At 44.8% G+C, this 20,985-nt stretch overlaps 1 protein-coding gene across 1 annotated transcript in view; it reads left to right on the forward strand.

Annotated features, from left to right (window-relative positions):
- The first annotated feature begins 333 nt into the window (after nt 1-333).
- The window catches only part of GRIN2B (glutamate ionotropic receptor NMDA type subunit 2B), a 259,391-nt gene continuing 238,739 nt past the window's right edge, over nt 334-20,985 (forward strand). The window contains exon 1 of the mRNA XM_074983934.1: nt 334-744. Coding sequence (XP_074840035.1) covers nt 334-744 — 411 coding nt within the window. The remainder of the gene's footprint in view (nt 745-20,985) is intronic.

Here is a 20,985-nt window from a genome sequence, read left to right on the forward strand (position 1 = left end):
AATAAATGAATCAGAATATAAATATCATGCTTACATTCCATTGTATAGACAGCAGTGTAATCTAGTCATTGTTCTTATGAAATTTTAGTTTGTAGTGACTTTGCTAGGGGTTTTTATGTAGCCTGTTGTAAACCTAGGCAAATATCTAGATGAGTTGATGTAACTCTTGGAAGACCTCTGTGTATCCAGCCTCTCCCAAGGTGCACAAGCCCCTGGTTGAGAACCATGGGTTTAATGGACTAGATGAACCAATGATCTGCAATAAAGACTGAATGCTATGACTTCTCATTTCATCTCTTCCTTTTTTCTTCTCAGGGAGTGTAAGAGCTGAAGATGAGGCCCAGAGCGGAGTGCTATTCTCCAAAGTTTTGGCTGGTGCTGGCAGTTCTAGCAACGACAGGTGGTGGGGCCCGTTCCCAGAAAAGCCACCCCAGTATTGGCGTTGCTGTCATCCTGGTGGGGACCTCAGACGAAGTGGCCATCAAGGACGCCCACGAGAAAGATGACTTCCACCACCTCTCTGTGGTGCCCCGAGTGGAACTGGTGGCCATGAATGAGACAGATCCCAAGAGCATCATCACCCGCATCTGTGACCTCATGTCAGACCGTAAGGTTCAAGGTGTGGTGTTTGCTGATGACACAGACCAGGAAGCCATTGCTCAGATCCTGGACTTCATTTCTGCCCAGACTCTCACGCCCATCCTTGGCATCCACGGAGGCTCATCCATGATCATGGCAGATAAGGTAGAACTTGGCTTTCCTCTATTACAGATCAGGAATATGGGTTTAGTACCCTGAGAAACAACTTACCTGGGAGTCTGCAGATGGAATCTCACTTGGCCAAGTAATTATGGGCTTTGAGAGATTCACTTTCAAGGAGAGGTTTTTAAAAATCAAAAGTGTATATAGTGTGCCTGAAGGACAGCTACAGAAAAGATGCTAATTGTGTGGAAGTATATGAGGGAGGCAAGATCGGGGAGGCAACATTTGTTAATTGGACCAATTTTAGTTTCAAGGTCGTAAGCGCCAGAGAACTCTTCTTTGAGACCATTCTTTAGGAACTGTACGAAGCATAAAAGGCTAAAGAGAGAAGGGAGTTGCTAAAAGGGATCTGCAAAGGATTTAAAATTTTTGTTCTTCTTTATGATGTGCAAAGAACTCCTGACCTCTGTGTGTGTGTGTGTGTGTGTGTTTTATTTTCCAATTTTTGCCTTCACTGGTTTAACTGGAGAATCATTTGAGGGTCTCAGGGATGCTTAGTATGAAGTCTTAAATTTTAGTAGAAAGAGTACAAGTGTTGAGACTCTAATAAAACCATTCTCTTGCAAAAGTGGTCATTAGTGGAGTTAAGTAGGTATTAACCAAAGTGTCAAAGCGTAAAACCAACCCCCTCCCCCATACAAAAATCTTTCCCTCCCAAAAAAAAATCCAACCATTTTTATGCCTCACAGCCCCTTCTCATGTCAATTGCACATATTTCATTCTCTTGTAGCGTACTGTCATAATTTCACTAATTCTTCAGTCACCAGACACTGGGGCAGACAAGACCTGAATTTCTAATATGAAAATCATCAGGCCTGTTTTCCTTTGATCTCCATGACAGGTCTCAAACTTGTCTTCATAGAGCAACTAAGCAGTGGACTCCTCCATGCTGCTCCCACAGTGGACCCAGACCACAAGTAGTCCTGGCTCATAGGGTCCACCAGAGAGCCTCCTAATTGTCTCCCTGCTCCATAAACCCAAGAGGTATTCTAGGAATTGTCCAGACAACAGTGTTGTCATGCAGCCTTTAGCTGCCATGACCATTTCTGTTTTTGAGCTCCTCGTTTTGACCATGACTTGATTTGGCTCTTGCCTTCTCACCTGAATCCTGCCTTGAGCTCTGCTCCTTGGTATCAGTCCCAGCCTGGAACTTGACTACAAACTTCTCCACTATTCCCAGCCTCAGGTTTGACTTTGTTTTGCCCAGACTGTTCTGCTCAGCTGAGAAGTCCTCCAGCTTGGGAGATATTTTCACTGGTATAGAGTTAGTGTAACTGGACTTACATCTTGATGCAGGAAAGGATCTGGGCCAATAACTTTTTTTGACAAAAGCCTTTTGGGGTTTCCTTTGTTCATCACAAGGCAAACAAGAATAGAAGACATTTTATTCCTTTGCAGGTCAGCTTTCAGGGCAACGGAGAGTGAGAACTAGACATAATTGAATGGGTGGGATACTTAATTTGATCAGTGAGGAAACATTTCCTTTGAATTAGTTCTATTAGACTGTGGTATTTGAGCAGGCTGATCTTTATGTTATGAATAGCTTTTTCAACCTTTTTAATGTTTGGGACTAAAAGAATCACAAGTGTTTCTCAGCCTTAGATCAGCTTTCAAAATGGACAAAGGATATCAACAAATAATTGATTCTACAGAATATATTTGCTGAGTAAATGATTCTCAAAGGATTTTCCCCTCCCCCATACACTTTTTGCCTAGCTTTATGTACAATAGTCTCAAGGCCTTCCATCTGAAAGAAGAACCAGGCAATAATTCTGTGGCTTTGTCTATCCACTTTCTTGCATCTTGTGCAGTCATTTACACCAGCGCACAATAGGTGTAAAACACTAAGGATGTGTATACACAACAGCCTAAACTTCAGTGTAGCCAAATGTTGAAATAAAGTGCTATTTTGAAATATCCCTTACTCCTCCTACAATGAGGACAACAGGAATGCTTAAATAGCAAGCCTGCTATTTCGGAAAAACATTTCTAAATAATGGGTGTGAGTCAAAGACACAGAGTAGCTATTCTGGGATACTGAGGTGTCCTGACACAGCCCTGCCGTGTGGACCCTAACAGAGCAGAAGGGTGGCATTATACATCTACTTTACTAAACTACAGGTAACATCACCAGGTCTAAGGCACTGAAAGATTTTAAGTCTAAACATAATGGGGCAAATTCCAGTTTCAGGTTATAGCAACGCAAATTCAGAATAACTCCAGTGATCTTTATATAATCAGATCAGATTTGCGTTAGTATAATTTAGAGCAGAATTTGGCCTACCAGGTTGTGTGAAGAGTTTTTATCCCTCCAGAGGATTTTCCATGGTAGAATAACATAGGCTGTATCTACATGTGCCACTTCTTCCGGAAGCAGCATGGTAATGAACCATCTGGATGATGCTAAATTTCCCACACCTCATTAGCATATGGACATGTGGTTCGGAGTCTGGAAGAAGCTCTTCTGGACTCCAAAGTATACGTGCAGATACGTGGCCCATGGGAATCTTCTGGAAGAAAAATTTTTGGACTCTGAATCAAGTGCCCTTATGCTAATAAGGAGTGGGAAATTTACATCTGCGCCTCATTAACATCTTCCGGACGGCTTATTATCATGCTGCTTCTGGAAGAAGTGGCATGTTTAGACACAGCCAAATAGTCCTCTTATTGTGTGTTACTTGTTTACTTCAACTGGAAATTCTGGTAGCACCATGAGAGGGTGTGAAGATTGGGCCCTGTGAGTGCAAAACTCCCATTTTACCAAGCTTCCCTTTTGCAACTTTGTGAACAGGCTAACTTGGGCCAGTAAAATAAAGATATTCCAGCTTTAGAAAAATTGTATAAACATTTTCTTTACAGATAATTTAAAATGACTGTTAAAGCTTCTGACTTCCCATGAGAGTAATGGTTAATATTTATTTGGCAAATTGAATAACTTTTAGTAATAATACCACTTTTGACAAGAGCCACTTCTGGCTGAGGGTGTTCAGTATTGCAGCTTCACAGCCTGTTTCAGCTCCTTAATCCTGCACTCTGTGGAGTGGTACCAATCAAGACCTATGGAACTGCACAAAACAGGATTGTGAAATACCTTAGTGTGACAGGCAAGATTCTATTAAAAAACAAGCAAACACTTGATCACATACAACAGGGCAATGCTTGTTAACTTTTGACTTACTTCAGTTGGAGTTTTATGGCTGCACCTGAGACTTGCTGGCATGTGCTCCCCCATACTGGGATGGGAGGGCCACAAGCCAAAGGTGAGACATGTGACCTCCCTACATATCTTCTCCCTGTCCCACGCCCAGCCTGAGGCCCCCAGGCTCTCCCCATCTCATGTTACCAGTTGGAGAAGAGAGGGGGCTCTGCCCTTTCCCTGCACCAGCTCCTCCTGTGCTGCCTGTGTGACTGCTCCTCCTGCCAACCAGGCCCAGATGTGGGGTGGGACAGAGCCGGTCTTGCTTGCTGTTTTATGCCAAACAGAAGCTGCCTGGGAGAGGAGAGCCTGGTGGGGAGAGATGGCAGTGGCAGCCTGCTCCCTTTTCGGACTCAGCTTCTGGGAACAGGGGCTGAGCCCAGGAAGGGAGGAGGAGACTCCAATTCACTTGGTTGCTCTCCCTGGAAGCTGGGTCTGGGTAGTGGGCAGCTCTCTGTTGCAGCTGCAGCCAGATGCTCTTCCAGGGCAGCTGCTGTGCTGCACCAAGCAGTGTCCCAGCATGGGTGGAACAGGTTGCGGCTCCACCCCTTCTGTTTTCCTCTTGGGCTGGCTGCTGGGGAGGCACTTGAACCTGCATGCCAGTGTATGTGTCACTCAGTGTATGTGTTGCTTCTTGGAGAGCAAATTTGTGTCCAAGTGCTAAAGCCTTTATTAGTGCAACACTAAATTAGAAAAATCCAAAAGGCAGGGGATTTTTTAAAAGTTAAGTTTCCAAACATAGTACTGTCTCTGCTATGTTGTGCATACCTCTACCTATCTGTACTGCAGGTTAGACTGACACATATATAATAAATGCTAAATGTAATATGGCAGAATTAATTATATTATTGGAACATTAACTTTCGTATTGCGTGGAAGCTTTTGTTCAAATTCATATAATTAATATTTAATTAGTTTAGATATTGCAGGTAATATTTATTTTTTTACTGGATTTTTCTGCATTTTGTCCATTTTGTGTGAGGGGTGTGTGTGAGGGAGAGAGTTTCTTGCACACGTTTGTTTTTTCCAGTGCTAAAACACTTAACTGCAATATAATAAAAAAAGGCAAAAAGTCTTTTGGAAGGGGACAATCAAAGAGTTTCATTCAGAAAACATCGAAATGGGATATTTCAGCACTGTCAGTACTATTTTCCTCTTTTTTCCAACCACTAAAATGAAATTTCAGGAAAGTTGAAGTGATTTTGCAAAGTATTTCAGTTATGCCGGAACAATGTTCCCTGCTGGAAAATGGTTCTATCAATCTTTTTTGACCAACTCTAGTAATTAGGAATGAAGAACTGTTTTATTGTAATAATTGTTTTAAATCTTTAAGAAAAGCAAGAAGTATTAAATCAATGTGCGCCATCGTCAGTCAGATGGGAAGATTAGTTTCTTGGTTCTGGAGCAGGCAAGACCTTTATTACAACCCCGAGCAGATACTTGTCTCACAAAATTTGAATTAATTACACTCAGATTTTAACCTGCCCCAAACTGGCCTCCAAAGGAAATTGAAAACCTGGAGTGTGAAATTGACCAGTGCTGCTGCCTGAGATCCTCATGTCATTCCTCAGTAACCACAGGACATAGAGAAACAACTCTTTCTAGGGAATCTTATTCTGTTTGCCTTTTATTTGCTTCATTAACCACATTTAGAATGAAAGGACTATGAAGGAAGTTAAGGGAATTAAATAAACAGCCTGAAAAAATGGAGAGTACAGGAAGAGATAAGATTGTTGTATCTAATTCTTTTAGTGGCCTTAAGGGATTGATATATGAAGATAGATTAAAAAGAGCTAACTATGTATATATTGCAGCTTGACTAAATAATGACTACAGGTGAGTGTAACTAATGTGTTGTGTCTAGATATATTTCAAGGAAAGAGAGAAACAGTTTATGTTGCTCTAAAAGAGGTGTTACCACAAGCAATGGGAGGGAATTGAGCAAAGGGATCATTAAATAGCGTATCAAGAGAATTTTCTAAATGGCAAGCACTGTTAGATGCAGAGCACAATTCTCAGGGAAAGGTGGTAACCTTATCGCTTAAGCTATTTCAGATTTGGACTGGATGTGACTCTGGCAAATGCACCATAGAGAAAAATCCTGTCTTAGCTAGGATGAGCGGGAGAGAAAATGAACAAACGGAGGAGGAAGAGCAGGTCAAAGAGACAGAGATGTGGGGAGGGAGAGAAAGCCAAGGGGAAGATCCTTCTCCTAATCCTAACACAATCAAAGAAAAAACAAGTACAATTAAAATACTACCTGTGAGGAAAAATAAATTAGAAAACCAACTCAAAAACAACAACAAAAAACCAAGCTGACATGATTATTTTGGGTAAGTCTCTATTGCTGTTTCTCTGTCCGCAAAATGGGGATAAAGCAATTTCTGAAAGTATCATTGGATTCTACAAAGGAAAAACTCGAACTTCTCTGTGTTGATTTATTAATTATTCTAGTTGCAGTCAACGTGATGCTTTATATAAAACTCAGGAGAAGCAGCAGCAGCCCCTAATAAGGGGTAGTTGAATCTCCCTGGTGTGCAGAAAAGATTATCAGAGGAGGAGCTGGTCACAGCATCATAAGTTCATCAGGGACCACAAGGGTCAGCTAGTCTAATGCCCTGCTAAGATGCAGGATTTGTTGTTTCTAAGCCATCCAAAACAAATGCTTATCCAGCCTTCTTTTGAAAATCTCCAGCGACGTAGCTTGCACAACCTCCTCAGGCAGCCCTTCCCTGTTCTGCTATTCCTACAGTTTTTTCCTGAGATTTAACCTCGGTGTGCCATGCTGGAGTTTGAAACCATTGCCTCATGTCCTGCCCTCTGTGGTAAGAGAGCAACTATTCTTCATCTTGTGTGTGTGTGTGTGTGTGTGTGTGTGTGTGTGTGTGTGTGTGTGTGTGTGTGTGTGTGTGTGTGTGTGTGTGTGAGAGAGAGAGAGAGAGAGAGAGAGACCCTTTTAGGTATTTGAAGTCTCTTAATCTCCCTCTTTTCCAAACTGTGCATACCCATTGAATCGATCTTTGCTCTTGTGGCTAGCCCTCCCTCCTCTGAATAATCATTGTTACTTGTCTCTGGATTCTTTCCAGTTTTTTTCCAGCCTTTCCATGAATTCTTGGCCAAAATTGGACATGTGCCTGAGGTGTAGCTAATATTGAGAAGTACAGTACTGTCCCCTCCCAGGACTTGTAAGCTACGCCTCTGTCAGTGAAACATAAAATTGAATTTGCTTTTTTTTGCAACAGCTTTCCATTGCTGTCTTATGTTGAGGTTGTGATCCATCACAACTCTTCTCAGCAGTGCTGCTGCCAAGCCAGTTCCCCCTCCCCCATTCTGTATTTATATATTTGTTTTTTCTTCCCTAAGTATAGCACCTTAGATTTGTCTTTGTTTAAATTCCCTTTTATTGTGTATAGCTCAGTTCTTCAGTACACCACCATCTCTCTGAATTTTAACTCTGTCCTCCAAACTATTGGCAATCCCCCCATCCTTGTGTCATCTGCAAAGTTGATTAGTATGCTCTCTGTATACCTACACCCAGATTATTCATAAAGATACTAAACATCAAATCAAGAACAGATCACTGTGGAACCTCGCTGGAGACATTCCTCCAATCTGACATCATTCCATTAATAGTTACTGTTTGTGATTGCGTGAACAGTTATGAATTCATTCAATGGTAAACATTAACAGAGGGATAGCCGAGCTAGTCTATATAGTATCGAAACAAAAAAGCAGTCCAGTAGCACTTTAAAGACTAACAAAATAATTTATTAGGTGATGAGCTTTCGTGGGACAGACCCACTTCTTCAGTTCATAGCCATACCAGAACAGACTCAATAAATATTGCCTTAAATATTGAGTCTGTTCTGGTATGGCTATGAACTGAAGAAGTGGGTCTGTCCCATGAAAGCTCATCACCTAATAAATTATTTTGTTAGTCTTTAAGTGCTACTGGACTGCTTTTTCATTCAACGGTAGTTATGCCAAGCTCACATTTCTTCAGCTCACTTGTCAGAATCATAGATTACTGGTCAAAAGCCTAGCTGAAGTGCAGGTATATTATGTCTGCTGCATTCCCCTTAGCCAGCAAACTGGTGGCTCTAGGGTAGCAGATTGTTAACACCCATCATCATGTGCCCCATAACTTCAGCTGTGCAGAACACAACGCTATACACAGCCTCAGACACAACTCTGACATAATAATCAAAGAGGCTAACAAAAGAGGTGCTTCAGTAATAATGAAGGCTAAAACAACACTAAAGAGCTTTGTAGACAAAACTGGGGTTTTGTTGACAAAACCTACAGAGCATCTGCACACACAATACATTTTGTTGAGAGAAACTGTCAACAAAAAAGCTGTGTAGACACTCCATGGGGCCTTTTTTCAACAGAGTGGATCAAAAGGTCCATCTGCGTTTATGTGTAGATGCAATCTGATGACAGAAGTTTTGTCAGAACATCTCTTCTGACAGTAACTTCTGCAGACATATGCTTCTAGTGTAGACATAGCTGAATAGAAGAGACTGAACAGGAGGCTGCCAAGCAGCTCTCCAGTATCACATTTTACAGGCCACTGTTCTCTGACCCCACTGAGGAATAACAAAGAAGGTACCCTATCTGCTCAAGAAACTTCTTGCGGGAACACAGGACCAAATCTACATAAACATGCCCCTAGAGCCTCAACTGGGAATGTTCTATCTGTTATCCAAGATCGATAAACCTGAAAATCTTGGATGCCCCATAATCTCAGGCATTGGCTCCCTTACAGCAGGGATCTCTGGATATTTGGATTCTCCAGTCAGACCCTATGCCACCAGCATGTCTGCTTACCTTCAAGACACCACTGACTTCCTGAAGAAACTACAGTGCATCCATAATCTTCCTGGCCATCCTGGCCACCATGGATGCAGAAGCCCTGTACACCAATATTCCACATGAAGATGGACTGCAAGCCCTCAGGAGCAGCATCCTTGATGATGCCACAGGACATCTAGTGGATGAACTATGTGACTGTGTACTCACCCACCACCATTGCCGCTGTGGAGAAAAATCTATACCTGCAAGTCAGTGGCACTGCTGTGGTATAGCCCGGTAGAGGGGCAGGGCTCTGCCCACCAGGGTTCGGTGGGGGTGGCCTTCCCTCTCCAAGTCAGTAAGGAGCCACTCCACCTTTCTGTAATCATCTATGGGGAATCAGTCTCAGCAACCACACTAGTTCCAGGACTCAGGCCTGTGATCAGCCATGCAGCCAGTTGAACAGGCCCAGCCCTCACTAAGGTCAGGTGACCATAGTCTAGTAGCTCAGGTTGGCAGTTGGGCCAAACACACAGTCAGAGTAGCTCGGGCTCTCACTCAGTGCCAGGCAATAACAGTTTCAACAGTACACACCTGAGCCCTGGCTCCGGCTGGGGCAGCAAACAGCTAACAGTATAGGTCTAGGTCCTGGGTCAGCACGAGGCAGCAAGCAGTTCTAACTGTACGAGCCCAGGCCCTGGTTCAGGGTAGGGCAGCAAAAGGTCCATCCTCCTAGCAAGGCAGAGGACCAACAAACACAGGCATGTGCCTATAATAGAGAGAAGGAGAGACTGCAATCCATGGATTAGGGGTGGCAGGGTGGGGAGGGAGAACAGTTCCACCCCCTTCACTGCACCCCAGCCCCAGGGCCCTACCAGTGACATAGTAGTCTGCCACTGGAGTCAGCGGGGATCCAGACTGCAGCATGCTGACTTAGCTATCCTGGGGCCACTTCCAGACTCCCCCATGGGGCATACCTCACTGGCCAGCAGGCTGGGTTCCTCCATGTCTGGGTCCTGGCTTGTAGCTCCTCTTTGGTGAGGTCAAACTGTGGGCCTCGTGGTCCAGACGGGTCTTCAGCCTCCTGCAGGGATGCATTAGCCTTCCAGCCTGGGAGCTCAGGACCAGCATCTAGCACATCTGGTGGCTGGGGCTCAACTGAGTTCCTAGGCTCAGCTTTTATACTTCCTGTCCTGCCTCCTAGCATCTGGCCAGGCCTCGAGCAGGTGTGGAGCTCCGCCCTCCAGGACTCAAGGGGGGGCCCTTACCTCTCCGGGTCAGTGAGGGTACATTTCACCTCACTATATACGGGTACTCTCATGGCCCCACGCTATGCCAACATCTTCACGGCTGACCTAAAACATTTCCCCAGCACCCATTCCCTATCATCCTTCCTCTACTTATGCTATATGGATGGTATCTTCATCCTACAATTAGGCCTCAGTAAGGATCTTAATTGGTTAATGCTCTACAGAAGCAACTTTGCAACTTTCCCATCAGCTATGTTGAATGGACATAGTTACCCTGACTGATCACCCTAATTTACAATAGATAGTAACTTTTTTTAACAATAATTTTCTTATCTATACATCGGCCTTTGTATTTTCACTCTGTTCCATCTGAAGTGGGTTTTACTCACTAAAGCTTATGCCCTAAGAAATCCATTAGTTTCTAAGGTGCTGCAGGACTCCTCATTGTTTTACAGATACAGACTAACGCAGCTACCCTTCTGAGAACAGTTGAAGGAAATCAAGCTGGTTTGGCATGATTTGTTCTCAGTAAATCTGTGCTGGGTGCTAGTGATTACCCCTTCATCCTCCAGGTATTCACAAATTGAATGTTTTGCACATTGCTGTAGTAGCTTCTCAGGTATCAAAGTCAGGTTGATTGGTCTGCAGTTCTCTGGGTCCTCTCTTTCCCATTTTATAGGTGGGCTCTACATTAGCACTTCTCTAGTCTTCCAGAACCTCTCCTGGTCAGCACTCATCAACATCATGATCAGACACTTAGATTACTGACAGTCATTGAGCCAGCCAGGGTGACCACAGTTGATACAGTATAATGATGCTCCCAGGTCTGGCTCGGTCCTGGGAATGCACAAGTCTTTGGAGTGGCACCGTGGAGGAAGGGCCAGCATGCAACCTACACCTGTGCTGGGGTGTTTGGCCACATGCCCAAAGAGCATGTTGTGTCAGGGCTGGATTAAGAAAGGGACTGTTCGGTCTGCAGCCCAGGCTCTTAGCTAAGGGAGACCCTGCAAAAAGATCTCCAGGCCACCAAAAGTGAAGATCTTTTTGTGGGGCCCCCTTTTGCTCAGGGTCCTGGGCTGCAGCCACTAAAGCCTCTGCATTCCAGCCCTGCCAGTGGGTGAGGAAGGCACAGTGCTGTGCATTCAGACTCCACCCCTCACAGCTCCTATTGGCCAGGATTTGTGGCCAGTGGGAGCTGCAGGGGTGGTCCTGCAGGTAAGTGCAGAGCAGTGCACAGAGCCACCTGCCCCTTCCCCTTCCTTGGGCCTGTGCCCCCAAAGGGAACTGCTCCAGATAAGTATCCTATATCACAACCCCCGCCCAAGCTGTAAGACCTCTCCAGCACCCCAAATGCCTCACCCCAGAGCTCACATCCTTAGCCAGAGCCCTCACCCCATCTCACACTCCAACCCTCCGCCCCAGCCTGGAGCCACCTTCTGCAATCTGAACTCTGCACTCGTTTCTGGCTGCACTCCAGAATTTAGAGGGGGCACAAAATCAGGTCCAAGGCCACCAGGGGAGTTAATCTGGCCCTGTGTGCTGCTTTTGAATATAATGAGCTAGTGCAGGCAGGCCAGATTTCTGCAAAATTGATATTTTGCACAAAGTCAGACCACCTTTTGCTCAGGATTTGGTGCTGACAATGCATATGGAATGTCTCTCATTGTTCCAATTCTGCCTGTAAGAGGCTCTAGGTTTCCAGTCTGCACAGAAGTACAGGGCCAATAGAGATTTGGTAAATTCTGGGCTTTGTTTCAGTGTAAGGATGTTTTTGCACTCATAAGCATGACAGAGACTTCTTACCGGAGGTGGCAAATCCTGTTTGCTGAATTTCATGTGGTTTGCTCTAACCATTTAAACTCTGTAGCCAAGACAGATGTGTTTGAATTATTCCTGGTACTTGACCCTGCCTCCATGAGCAGAAGAGTCCTTGGGAAAGGACATGGTGGCCCTAAAAATGAAACCTCTATATCTTCCCAGTCAAGAGGAGGCAACCAGTCATGACAGACTGTGACAACAGCAGCAGGGCTAAAGCTCCTGCTATTACTGATCCCAGGAGGGAGAGAGTTTTCTGCACTCATAGAACATGCATGACCTAAATTTTGCTTAGGGAAGATGCAGCCCTGGTAACACCAACTTTCTGGAAGTCCAAGCCAGACCTTGGCAGGCTTATTGTGTGTAGTCAAATGTAATGTGTTACTAGTGAACAGTGCTGGGTGCAAGACAGCTCTTGCCAAAGAACTCACCCATTATAAGATTGTAATCACTGGCATGACAGAGACCTATCTGCCACAAAGTGATCCCTTTGCCGCGAAAGGCCCAATGTTCTTTCGCACCACTGGTTCACATTGACATCAAACTGTGGCTCTTGATAGTGGACAATCTCTCGCACAGACCACATGGAGCCCCATCCTTCCACGCTTATTCTGTTGAGCTCCAGCGCTATCATGGAAACTTGTCTGTCACTGTGCCTATGTGCTGACAAAAGGGGCATCACCTGAAGAAAAGGAGGCATTCTGCCATAAGCTGGCAACAACATTCCAGTAAGCTCTGCCACATGGCACAGTCCTGGTGCATAGAGACTTCAATGGCTGAGAGTGGACTGGACATGAGGGGCTAGCAGCACTGCGCATTCAGGCTGCCTGACACATCTTGTTATAAGAATGTTTTCAGTTGCTTATAATTTTGCCATACTGCAGGTGCCAGAGCTGAAATCTTCCATGCCAGGTGTCTTCTTCATGCTGGCTTTTTTGGCACCTTAAGCCAATACCATTCAGCCATCTCCAAAAACAAGAGTAGACAAAAGTATATTGTTTTGCACATGATAAAAAAATTGTGGGGACCATTTCTTTGAAATCCCTGATAGCTAGGGTGACCTTATTTCCCTACACCAAATATGGGACACCTGGGGGTGTGTGTCTCCCCAGCTGCTGCTGCCAAGCAAGTGCAGCTCCCTGGCTGCCCCATTCCATAGGGTGCAGGAATGGGGCCACTGCCACTTGGGTGTTCTCATTTGCAGGGGTGATTGCGCTGCGTAAGGGGTGGAATTCACCAGACGATTCCATGGGGTGCCTGGAACGGGGCTGCAGCCCTGTGGGGGACCTCCCCAGCTGTCCCACATTTCTGAGCACTGGGAATGGGGCTGCAGCCCTGCCGGTGCAGCTTCTGGTTTCCCCAAGCCATGGGTAGCCAGGAGTGGGGGCTGCAGTCCTGCTGGTGCAGATCCTGGCTTCTCCCTAAGCCATAGGGAGCTGGAATGGGGCTGCAGCCCTGCCCTGGCTGGAGGGGTGGCTGCCCCGGGCACCAAGTCCCATTAAAATCTTAAAAAGGACTGGGAGACACACACTACCCCTCACCACCCCAACATACCCTGCCTTACTAACTTATGTCATGGCCACTGCTGGCTCCCTCTCCTGCTGCTGTCTGTATACGTGGCCGTTGAGTACATACTCTCTGGCCAGCAGCTGTGGCCACACTGGCCTGGGAGAAGGTCAGCTAAGCAGGAGGTGTAAATAGGGTACAATTAGCCAGATGTGAAGTATCACAGGCCTCATCAGGCTTCTTACCATTTGAACTGTTATATGTCTGGCAACTTCGTGGGATCCAGGACCTCCTGCAACACGTCTGGGAGGAGCAACCACCACGTTCTCAAAATGTGTAACAGGTGTACAAGTGTCTCACATGAGTAGGACAGTTTGAGAAGGAAGAATCTCCTGTGAACTTAATGAACCCAGGACCAATTCTAAATAAAAGAGCCTGGGAGCAGATTTTTCTGTCGGGACCGTGCTTCTTCCTAGCTTGCGGAGCAAAGTTATGGTCAAGTGGCAGGGACCCTATAAGGCCGCCCAGTAAGCTGAAAAACTTATGATGAAGATCTCTCTCTGGACAAATAGAAGGGACACCAGATTTTCCACCTAAATACATTAAAACACTGATGGGCCCAAGAAAGCTTGTTTGTAGACCCAGGGGTCTCTTTGGGGGTCTGGGCCACCAGATACAAGAGCCAAGAGGTACGGAAGAGGTACCAATAGCAGAAAGTCTTCCTCCTCAATCACAATGGCAAGCCAGAAAACTATTGACCTACTGTGACACACAGCTGTCCACCGAGTCAGATTATATATGCATCTTATGGAATGGTGACTCTAAACCAGCCCAAAAGCTGGAACATGCAACTTCTTGCATTCGTGAATGGCTCTGCAAAACCTTGGAGCAGGAGGCACAGGCCCTGTTAGACCTTGGTGTCACCAAGGAGTCCAAGAGACTTCGTATAGCCTGGGTGGTTCTGACTCTAAAACCTGGTAGTACAGTTCTTTTTTTTTTGCATGGACTTCTGGAGGCTTAATTTAGTAGCACAATCTGATGCCTATTTGGTGCTATGTGTTGACAAACTCCACAATTGCCTTGGAAGGCTAAATACCTATGTGATTTTGCAAAGGGGTAATGGCAAGTACCTTTGGCCCCAGATTTCAAAGAAAAGACAACATTTGCCACATGTGTTGGGCTTTTTCAATTGAAACCAAGCCCTTTGGACAGCATGGGTCCCCAGCTGCATTTCAGAGACTTATGGATCAAATGCCATGCCATCACATCCAGTTCATAGTAACTTGTTTGGTAGTTAAAGTGTAGGTCAGTGGTGACAAACTTGTGGCCCAAGGGCCATATACAGCCCTTTGGGGTTTCTCTGTGTGGCTCCCGATATATTTTGTTTACACTTAGCCATGCACAAGGTTGCCAGATACTGGTGATTTTCATTACATGTTTTTTTTCCCCTACTGGCCTTACAAAAGTGACATGCATGTAAAGCAAGCATGCGTGAAGTGAGGTGCAAGCTGACCACACACGAGATTGTGAGAACCATGCACTCCCTCTGCATCAAATCAAAGTGCTGCTACGGTTCAGTTGGCACATCCTACAAATTCTCGGTATGTAAGTGCCATTAGAAAAACTTCCCTATCCCAGGAGACTGTGTTTGCTACAACAATCTTGCAGCCCACTGAGATGAAGAAAAGACACTTATGGGGTCCACTTGTTGGCCTAGGTTGCCCCTCACTGGTGTTGGTATTTTTAGTACAGCTTGTTAGTCACATCTGTTACATGTGGAATCTATGTCCCAATCACTGAAAGAGGCTGTTAATCCAAAAAAAACCCTGGTCAAATTTGAAATGTAGGAAAGATGCTATTTTGGGTGTCTGTTTGGTAAGGAATGGCTGGCTTTAACCCCTGCAGGATAAGACGGAGGCTCTGAAGGAGACCTCAGTTCCCACCACCAAGAAACAGATGGGGGTTTCCTGCACCTAGACAGCTACTGCCAAAGGTTTGTGGTGCCCTGCATGACAGTTGCAGCACCATTGACACATCTTGTGAAGCACACCAAGCAATCCAATGAACAGTGGGATAGAACAAGACCTTTAGCATTATAAGTGATATTCTCAAACTTCTTCTTATGGTATGCCATTTGCACATCTCAATCTTGTTTAAATTACAAGATGAAGCCTTTGAAGTCAGATTAGGAGCAATGTTGTTGCAAAAGTTACAGGAAGTGGAACAAGATCTAACCTGGAAGCTGCACCCACAAGAAACCTGATTCAGCACCATTGGGAAAGAGTTCCTGGCTGTCCACTGTGCTGTGGGGAATTACACTACTATCTTTTGGAGCCTCTCTTTGATCTAGTAACAGACTATGCACCCCTTAAATGGTGGCAGACACTGAAGGACATTAAGCTTCAGTCCTGTCTAGTGTTGCAGTGCTAGGCTTTCATGTATGAAGCTGGTCAGATTCAGAGCATCAGATTAGATTTCTTTTTCCAGGGTGGCAGCATTATCATGGAGGGAGGAAAATTGGATCTCTGGTGCTGTTCTGTGACGAGGTTGTGATACGGTCTGTCAGGTCTTCTCTGCCCCCCGCTGGAGGCATTAGCACCATGATGGTCCCCACCAAAGGAAAATCCACTTGGATTGGCTCACCAACAAGACATTCTTCCAGGGGGCTAGAATTCCAGGAGAGATTGCTGACCAGTCAGGAACTGGCCAGTTACGAAGGTCTGCCTGGGTTGCTCAGGTGCAGAGCTGGGTGATAGAGAAGAAAAACAACTCAGTACTCACCTAGACCAAGGCCTGCCCCTCAGCATGGCAACTAAGCACATTTCTGAAGTTTTTTTTCTCTTTCTCTGTCTGTCTCTCTCACAGACAGCTGAATCCTGAGTTGCTATTTTGCTAATAGACTGCTTAGAGACTGGTGCCAAGTTTGCAGCACAGGCTACTTTGCGTCAAGCAGGGGGCCAAAATTTGCAGATTGCTTGGGAATGGCTGCTGTACTATCTATGACCCTGAAGGGTGTGTTGCACACAAGCACTGCCTGTCACACAGGAGTCCTGTGGCAGACAATAGTATGTGTTAAAGACTATATTGTAATTCATAGGCATGAGGAAGTTGACTTAAGGTTGGAAAGGCAACCTTAATTTTGACATTCCCTAATTTCTGAGTGTTGACTGTACGATCTTTATTATAGTCTCCTAACGCGCTCTACCTCTGTGTGTGTGTGTGTGTGATACTGCTATACCTACTGAGAGGAAAGCAAGGGAGAAAGGAGAGAAATATTTACTAAAAGCCTTATTATTATTATTATTATTATTATTATTATTATTATTATTGCAAGTATTTATTTTATTTATTATCATTAACCAAGCTTTTCAAAAGGGCTAGCTACCTTATGTCATGGTAAAGAGGGCTGAGTATTAGAGGGTGGATTCCCAGCTCTTTCTGAAAATCAGGCTTCTTTAGGGTGTTTCAAGTTAGGGACCCAGAATAACCAATCACTTTTGAAAAGGTCAGCAACAATCATTGGCTGTCCATGGTACTGAACCAACCGAGTCCCATGCTTGTCTCAGGGGTTTTATGGTGGGCCACGGAGAGAAGAGAGAGAATTGCAGCCACAAGCAGGTTAGCTTTACCCAGTTCCCATGCTGGGCTGGTTGGCCAGATTCCAGGAAGTTGGCAGTAATCAGCACTAAGTATCTGAGCCAGAGAGGTCTGAAGAAAATAGTACCAAGGTTCTGTGATGGAGGTGTTGGCCTCTCTGGCTGCATGTTTGTTACCTTCAGCTCAGTTTTCTGTCAGGTCCCCCCAGCTTTATTTTGGTGCTCACTTTCTGTGCAACTGGCCTCCCCTCCCTCACTTCCAAATTCCCCAGCAGCGAAATTAAAGTTACAGAGTTGTGCTGTATTGTCCTTGCAGATAGCCAGGCACAATTTACTGCCAAACTATTAATTTCACCAGGTGGCCACTGCATGCATGAGTGTATATTCAGATTTTGCTCCCTGCCTCCAGTCTCTTTTGTGTCTCTCTATCTCATCCTCTTTTGGTTTGCCACTCTACCTTTTTTGTAATTGTTGTTTATATTGTGCTTTAAAAATGTAAAGTGCTGGATAAATAGCGGCTTTTATTATTATTTATTTTCTTTTTTCTTTTTTCTATTCTTTTCAAGGTATTCACTCTCTTGTCACTTACAAAAAGAATGTGCAGGTCTAAATTATGTATAAGGCCATGACAGTAATTACAGAAATGATTTAATTACTCAGTTAGCACTGTTCTCCACATCACAGGCTTGGCTGGCTGATAAGCCTCTCGTTGTCAACTAGTGTAGGTATTGTGCACCATTGCAGAGATGTGAGGTAAAGAGAACAGAGAAGCTTAGAGAGAAGTTTCTAATGAATAGCCAAACCCTTTGCTGGTTATTTTCCTGAAACTGAATGGCTTGAGGTGGAATTATCTGAGAAAGCCTCTTTCCTAGTGCTGTGTAAAATGTCCACATCCACCCTCACATCCACTAAAGCCCTAGCTTCCAGGTTCAATGCACTCATTAACTATTGCTCCTTATACGGAAGTGCATAAAACTGGGATGAATTTGTTGAATTATATCCCACTTAAATAAGAGTTAAAAGGTACACAGGCTTTGTGCAGAGCTGACTAGAACACAGGGTTGACATAGCTACTAATCTCCTTCCGTTCAATGGGCTTCCTGTATTTCTGCCCCACATGGCGGTTCCCAAGTAATGGCATGTTAGGAATTGTGGAGCATATCTCCCAATATGTTGTCTGTGGACCCTTTTCCCCCTTTCAGCTGTGCCTAAGCTACAGTTAAGGGGTTTCTCTTGTCCAGCTCAGTCCAGCCCTCTGGCAGCAGGAGGATTTCCTCAGCCTTGCTGAAGTGTTGTGGATGGGGATGGAGGCAGACACTGCAGGGGTTCGAGGAGGCAATGGCCAATGCCTGTTTTCAGCCTGACGTCTCTGCATGCAGCTCCGGAGCGCAGGAGAAAAGGAAGAGAAGGGAGCCAGGATAAGTAATCTTGTGAAGACACTGTGAGTAAGAAGTGGACAGCAGAAGCTTCTTAAGGATGGAGGCAGCTGCTTAGGGAGTAGAGAGGAACCTGTGCTGGGTAAAGGGAAGGAGGACAAGGAGGGATGGGACAGCTCAAACTGATCCTGAGCCTCAAAGTGAACCTGCATGGTGGATCACGTGGGTAAGGAGCACATGGCATTTGGGCTGGTGGAGTGGAGATCTGTTAGCATGTGGTGTGACATGCAAAGCTGCCAGTCACGTTGTACCAGGCAACTGAACATGCCCCACCCTCCTTCACAAATCAGTGAAACAGTCCAAGATTTCCAAAAGTGGCAATTGGATGCTACTTGGATGCCAACTTCAGACACCTGACAGCAGCATGGATTTTTAAAAATAACCCATAGCACCCATCATCTGGTAATCAGACCCCTTTTAAACTATCTCTTAAATTGGCCTTCCAAATAATTCTTCACTCTGAAAATGTTGGTGATAATGACCCTTTTCTCCCTTGCTGGAATGTGTAATAGAGGTTATGGTTACATTTCATGTGTTATGTGAATTTAAGTAGCCTCATAAGAGAATGGAGAGGGTGTAGAGGGAACACAAAAATGTGAGCAGAGGGGGACCTAGGGCCCAGCGCTGGATGAAGGTATAGTTTGGTGGAAGTTCTGGAAAAAGTTGGTCTGCCTCACATAGAATCTGAGTTTTTGATAAATTGAAGAAGTCAGTTTCAGGCTTCTTCTGGAGCAGGAGTTATGAACCTGGGTCTTACAGATGCTGTGTGAGTGCCCTCATCACAAACATAAAGGTAATAGTGGCAATAGCAATAGTACCGCAACCAGTGCTTTTATTGTGACGGTACTTGCCAGTACCAAGTACTGTCACCTCAGCAGCCGCAGCTATGGGATTGGCAGGGGAAGGATGGGCAGGGAGCTGGATGAGTACCGGCTTCTCTCTTTATTTTATTTTATTTTATTTTATTTTTTTTCACAAAAGCACTGACCATAATTTCCTTGCCTGGCTATTTTGTGAATGGCCAGAACTATTTGTGTCAAATTTGCAATAGTTTCAGGTCATCTGAAACTAAATGGTTTGTCTAACAGTCTGAAAAATTTTGCCCAGCTCTATCAGTGACAAGTAACATTGAATTTGTGGGTTTCTCAAATACTCGTGCCATGATTTTTGCACAAGCACACAGTAATCCCCTCACAGCGTATCACACTCATACTAATGCACTAATACACTCATATACTGTGGCTTACATTAACAGTCACACAGATGGAGTGATTCATGGACTCACATAGACAGTCATCAACTGTGACTAAGACTAACACTCACCATCATATGCTGTGAATCACACTGGCTCTCACAATCAGACCTAGTGATTCACATTGGCTGTCTAATGCACAAGAACAATGTCTCCCAGTGAAACACATCACAATTAGTGACATACATGTAGTGAGAGCAAGTGAAACACAATCCCACACAGATATATGCCCAATGGCTCATGTTTGCATCTATTAGTTTTGGAAATCAGTAAATTTGTTAGGAACAATTATGACAGACAACATGGCACTACACGAGATGCATTTGAAAGTTTCTCCCAGTAAATCAGCCCCCTTAGAAAAGATTTTATGTTGGTGACAGCAGCAGCCGCTGAATTATTCATTTTTATTTCTCCATGGAATGGGGTGGCTGGGTCCTTCAATGCAGAATTGTTTTTAAATTACTTAAATTCAATACACCTAAGGGACCTTAATAATTAAAGTGCAGATGTGTAGCTTCTGCTCCAGTTTCCCCTCCTCAGTCTCTCGTCATTGCTCATGCAGCAGTCAGGTGAGAGAGGGAGAAAGCTGAGGGCACAGGGACTCAGGATAGCTCTTGGAAGCTTTTCCTAACCGTAAGATCTATTAGACTCCACACATTAGCCTCCCAAGGGAAGGAGTAAAAGTTTCATCACTTGAGTCATTTATAACTGGACTTGACAAAGTTCTGAAACAAGCGCAGTGCTGCAGAAGTCTTGCACAGGAGTGAAATGGAGGAGGGGGAGGGGATGGAGATGGACAAAGCATGATCCATCAAGTCTTCCTTCTCATGAGTTGCTGTAATTTGATGACTGTCTTTCCCGTTTCCAGCCTTCCCCGCTCTCTCAAAAAAATGTATGGTTAATTTAATAACCAATTGATTAGTTCATGTCTAATGGGAGAGCTTTGCTGGTCTTTGAATAGATTCAGATCTCTGACATAGTCATTACCCAGCCAGAAATGTGAATTTTCAACAGTCAGTTGGTGTCTTAATTTAGATTTAATATGTCATTTTGGGGTCCATTAATTAAGCCTTTTTGTAGAGGGCTTAATGACAAGTTCTTCTCTGCTGACTGTGGAAGTGCTTTGCTCGAAGAATGGCTGGGGCCACTCCCTGTGACCTTGGGCCCACCTGATGAGCTGTGATGGCCAGCAGCCCTTGAGATCTTGAGTCCATGGTGCAGATCCACTTTACGGAGCTATTAAAACAGCAGATCTCTCCCTCTGACCCTGCAGCCCTTGCCCTGTTCCCCTGGGAAGGTTTGGTGCATATAGGCTAATTTCAAGTTTGCTCTTCTGAATTGTTACAAACTGAAGTTTTCGTTGGCAGCCTTCTAGCCA

This window comes from Carettochelys insculpta, chromosome 1 (assembly GCF_033958435.1).
Source record: "Carettochelys insculpta isolate YL-2023 chromosome 1, ASM3395843v1, whole genome shotgun sequence".
Taxonomy (NCBI): Eukaryota; Metazoa; Chordata; order Testudines; family Carettochelyidae; genus Carettochelys; species Carettochelys insculpta.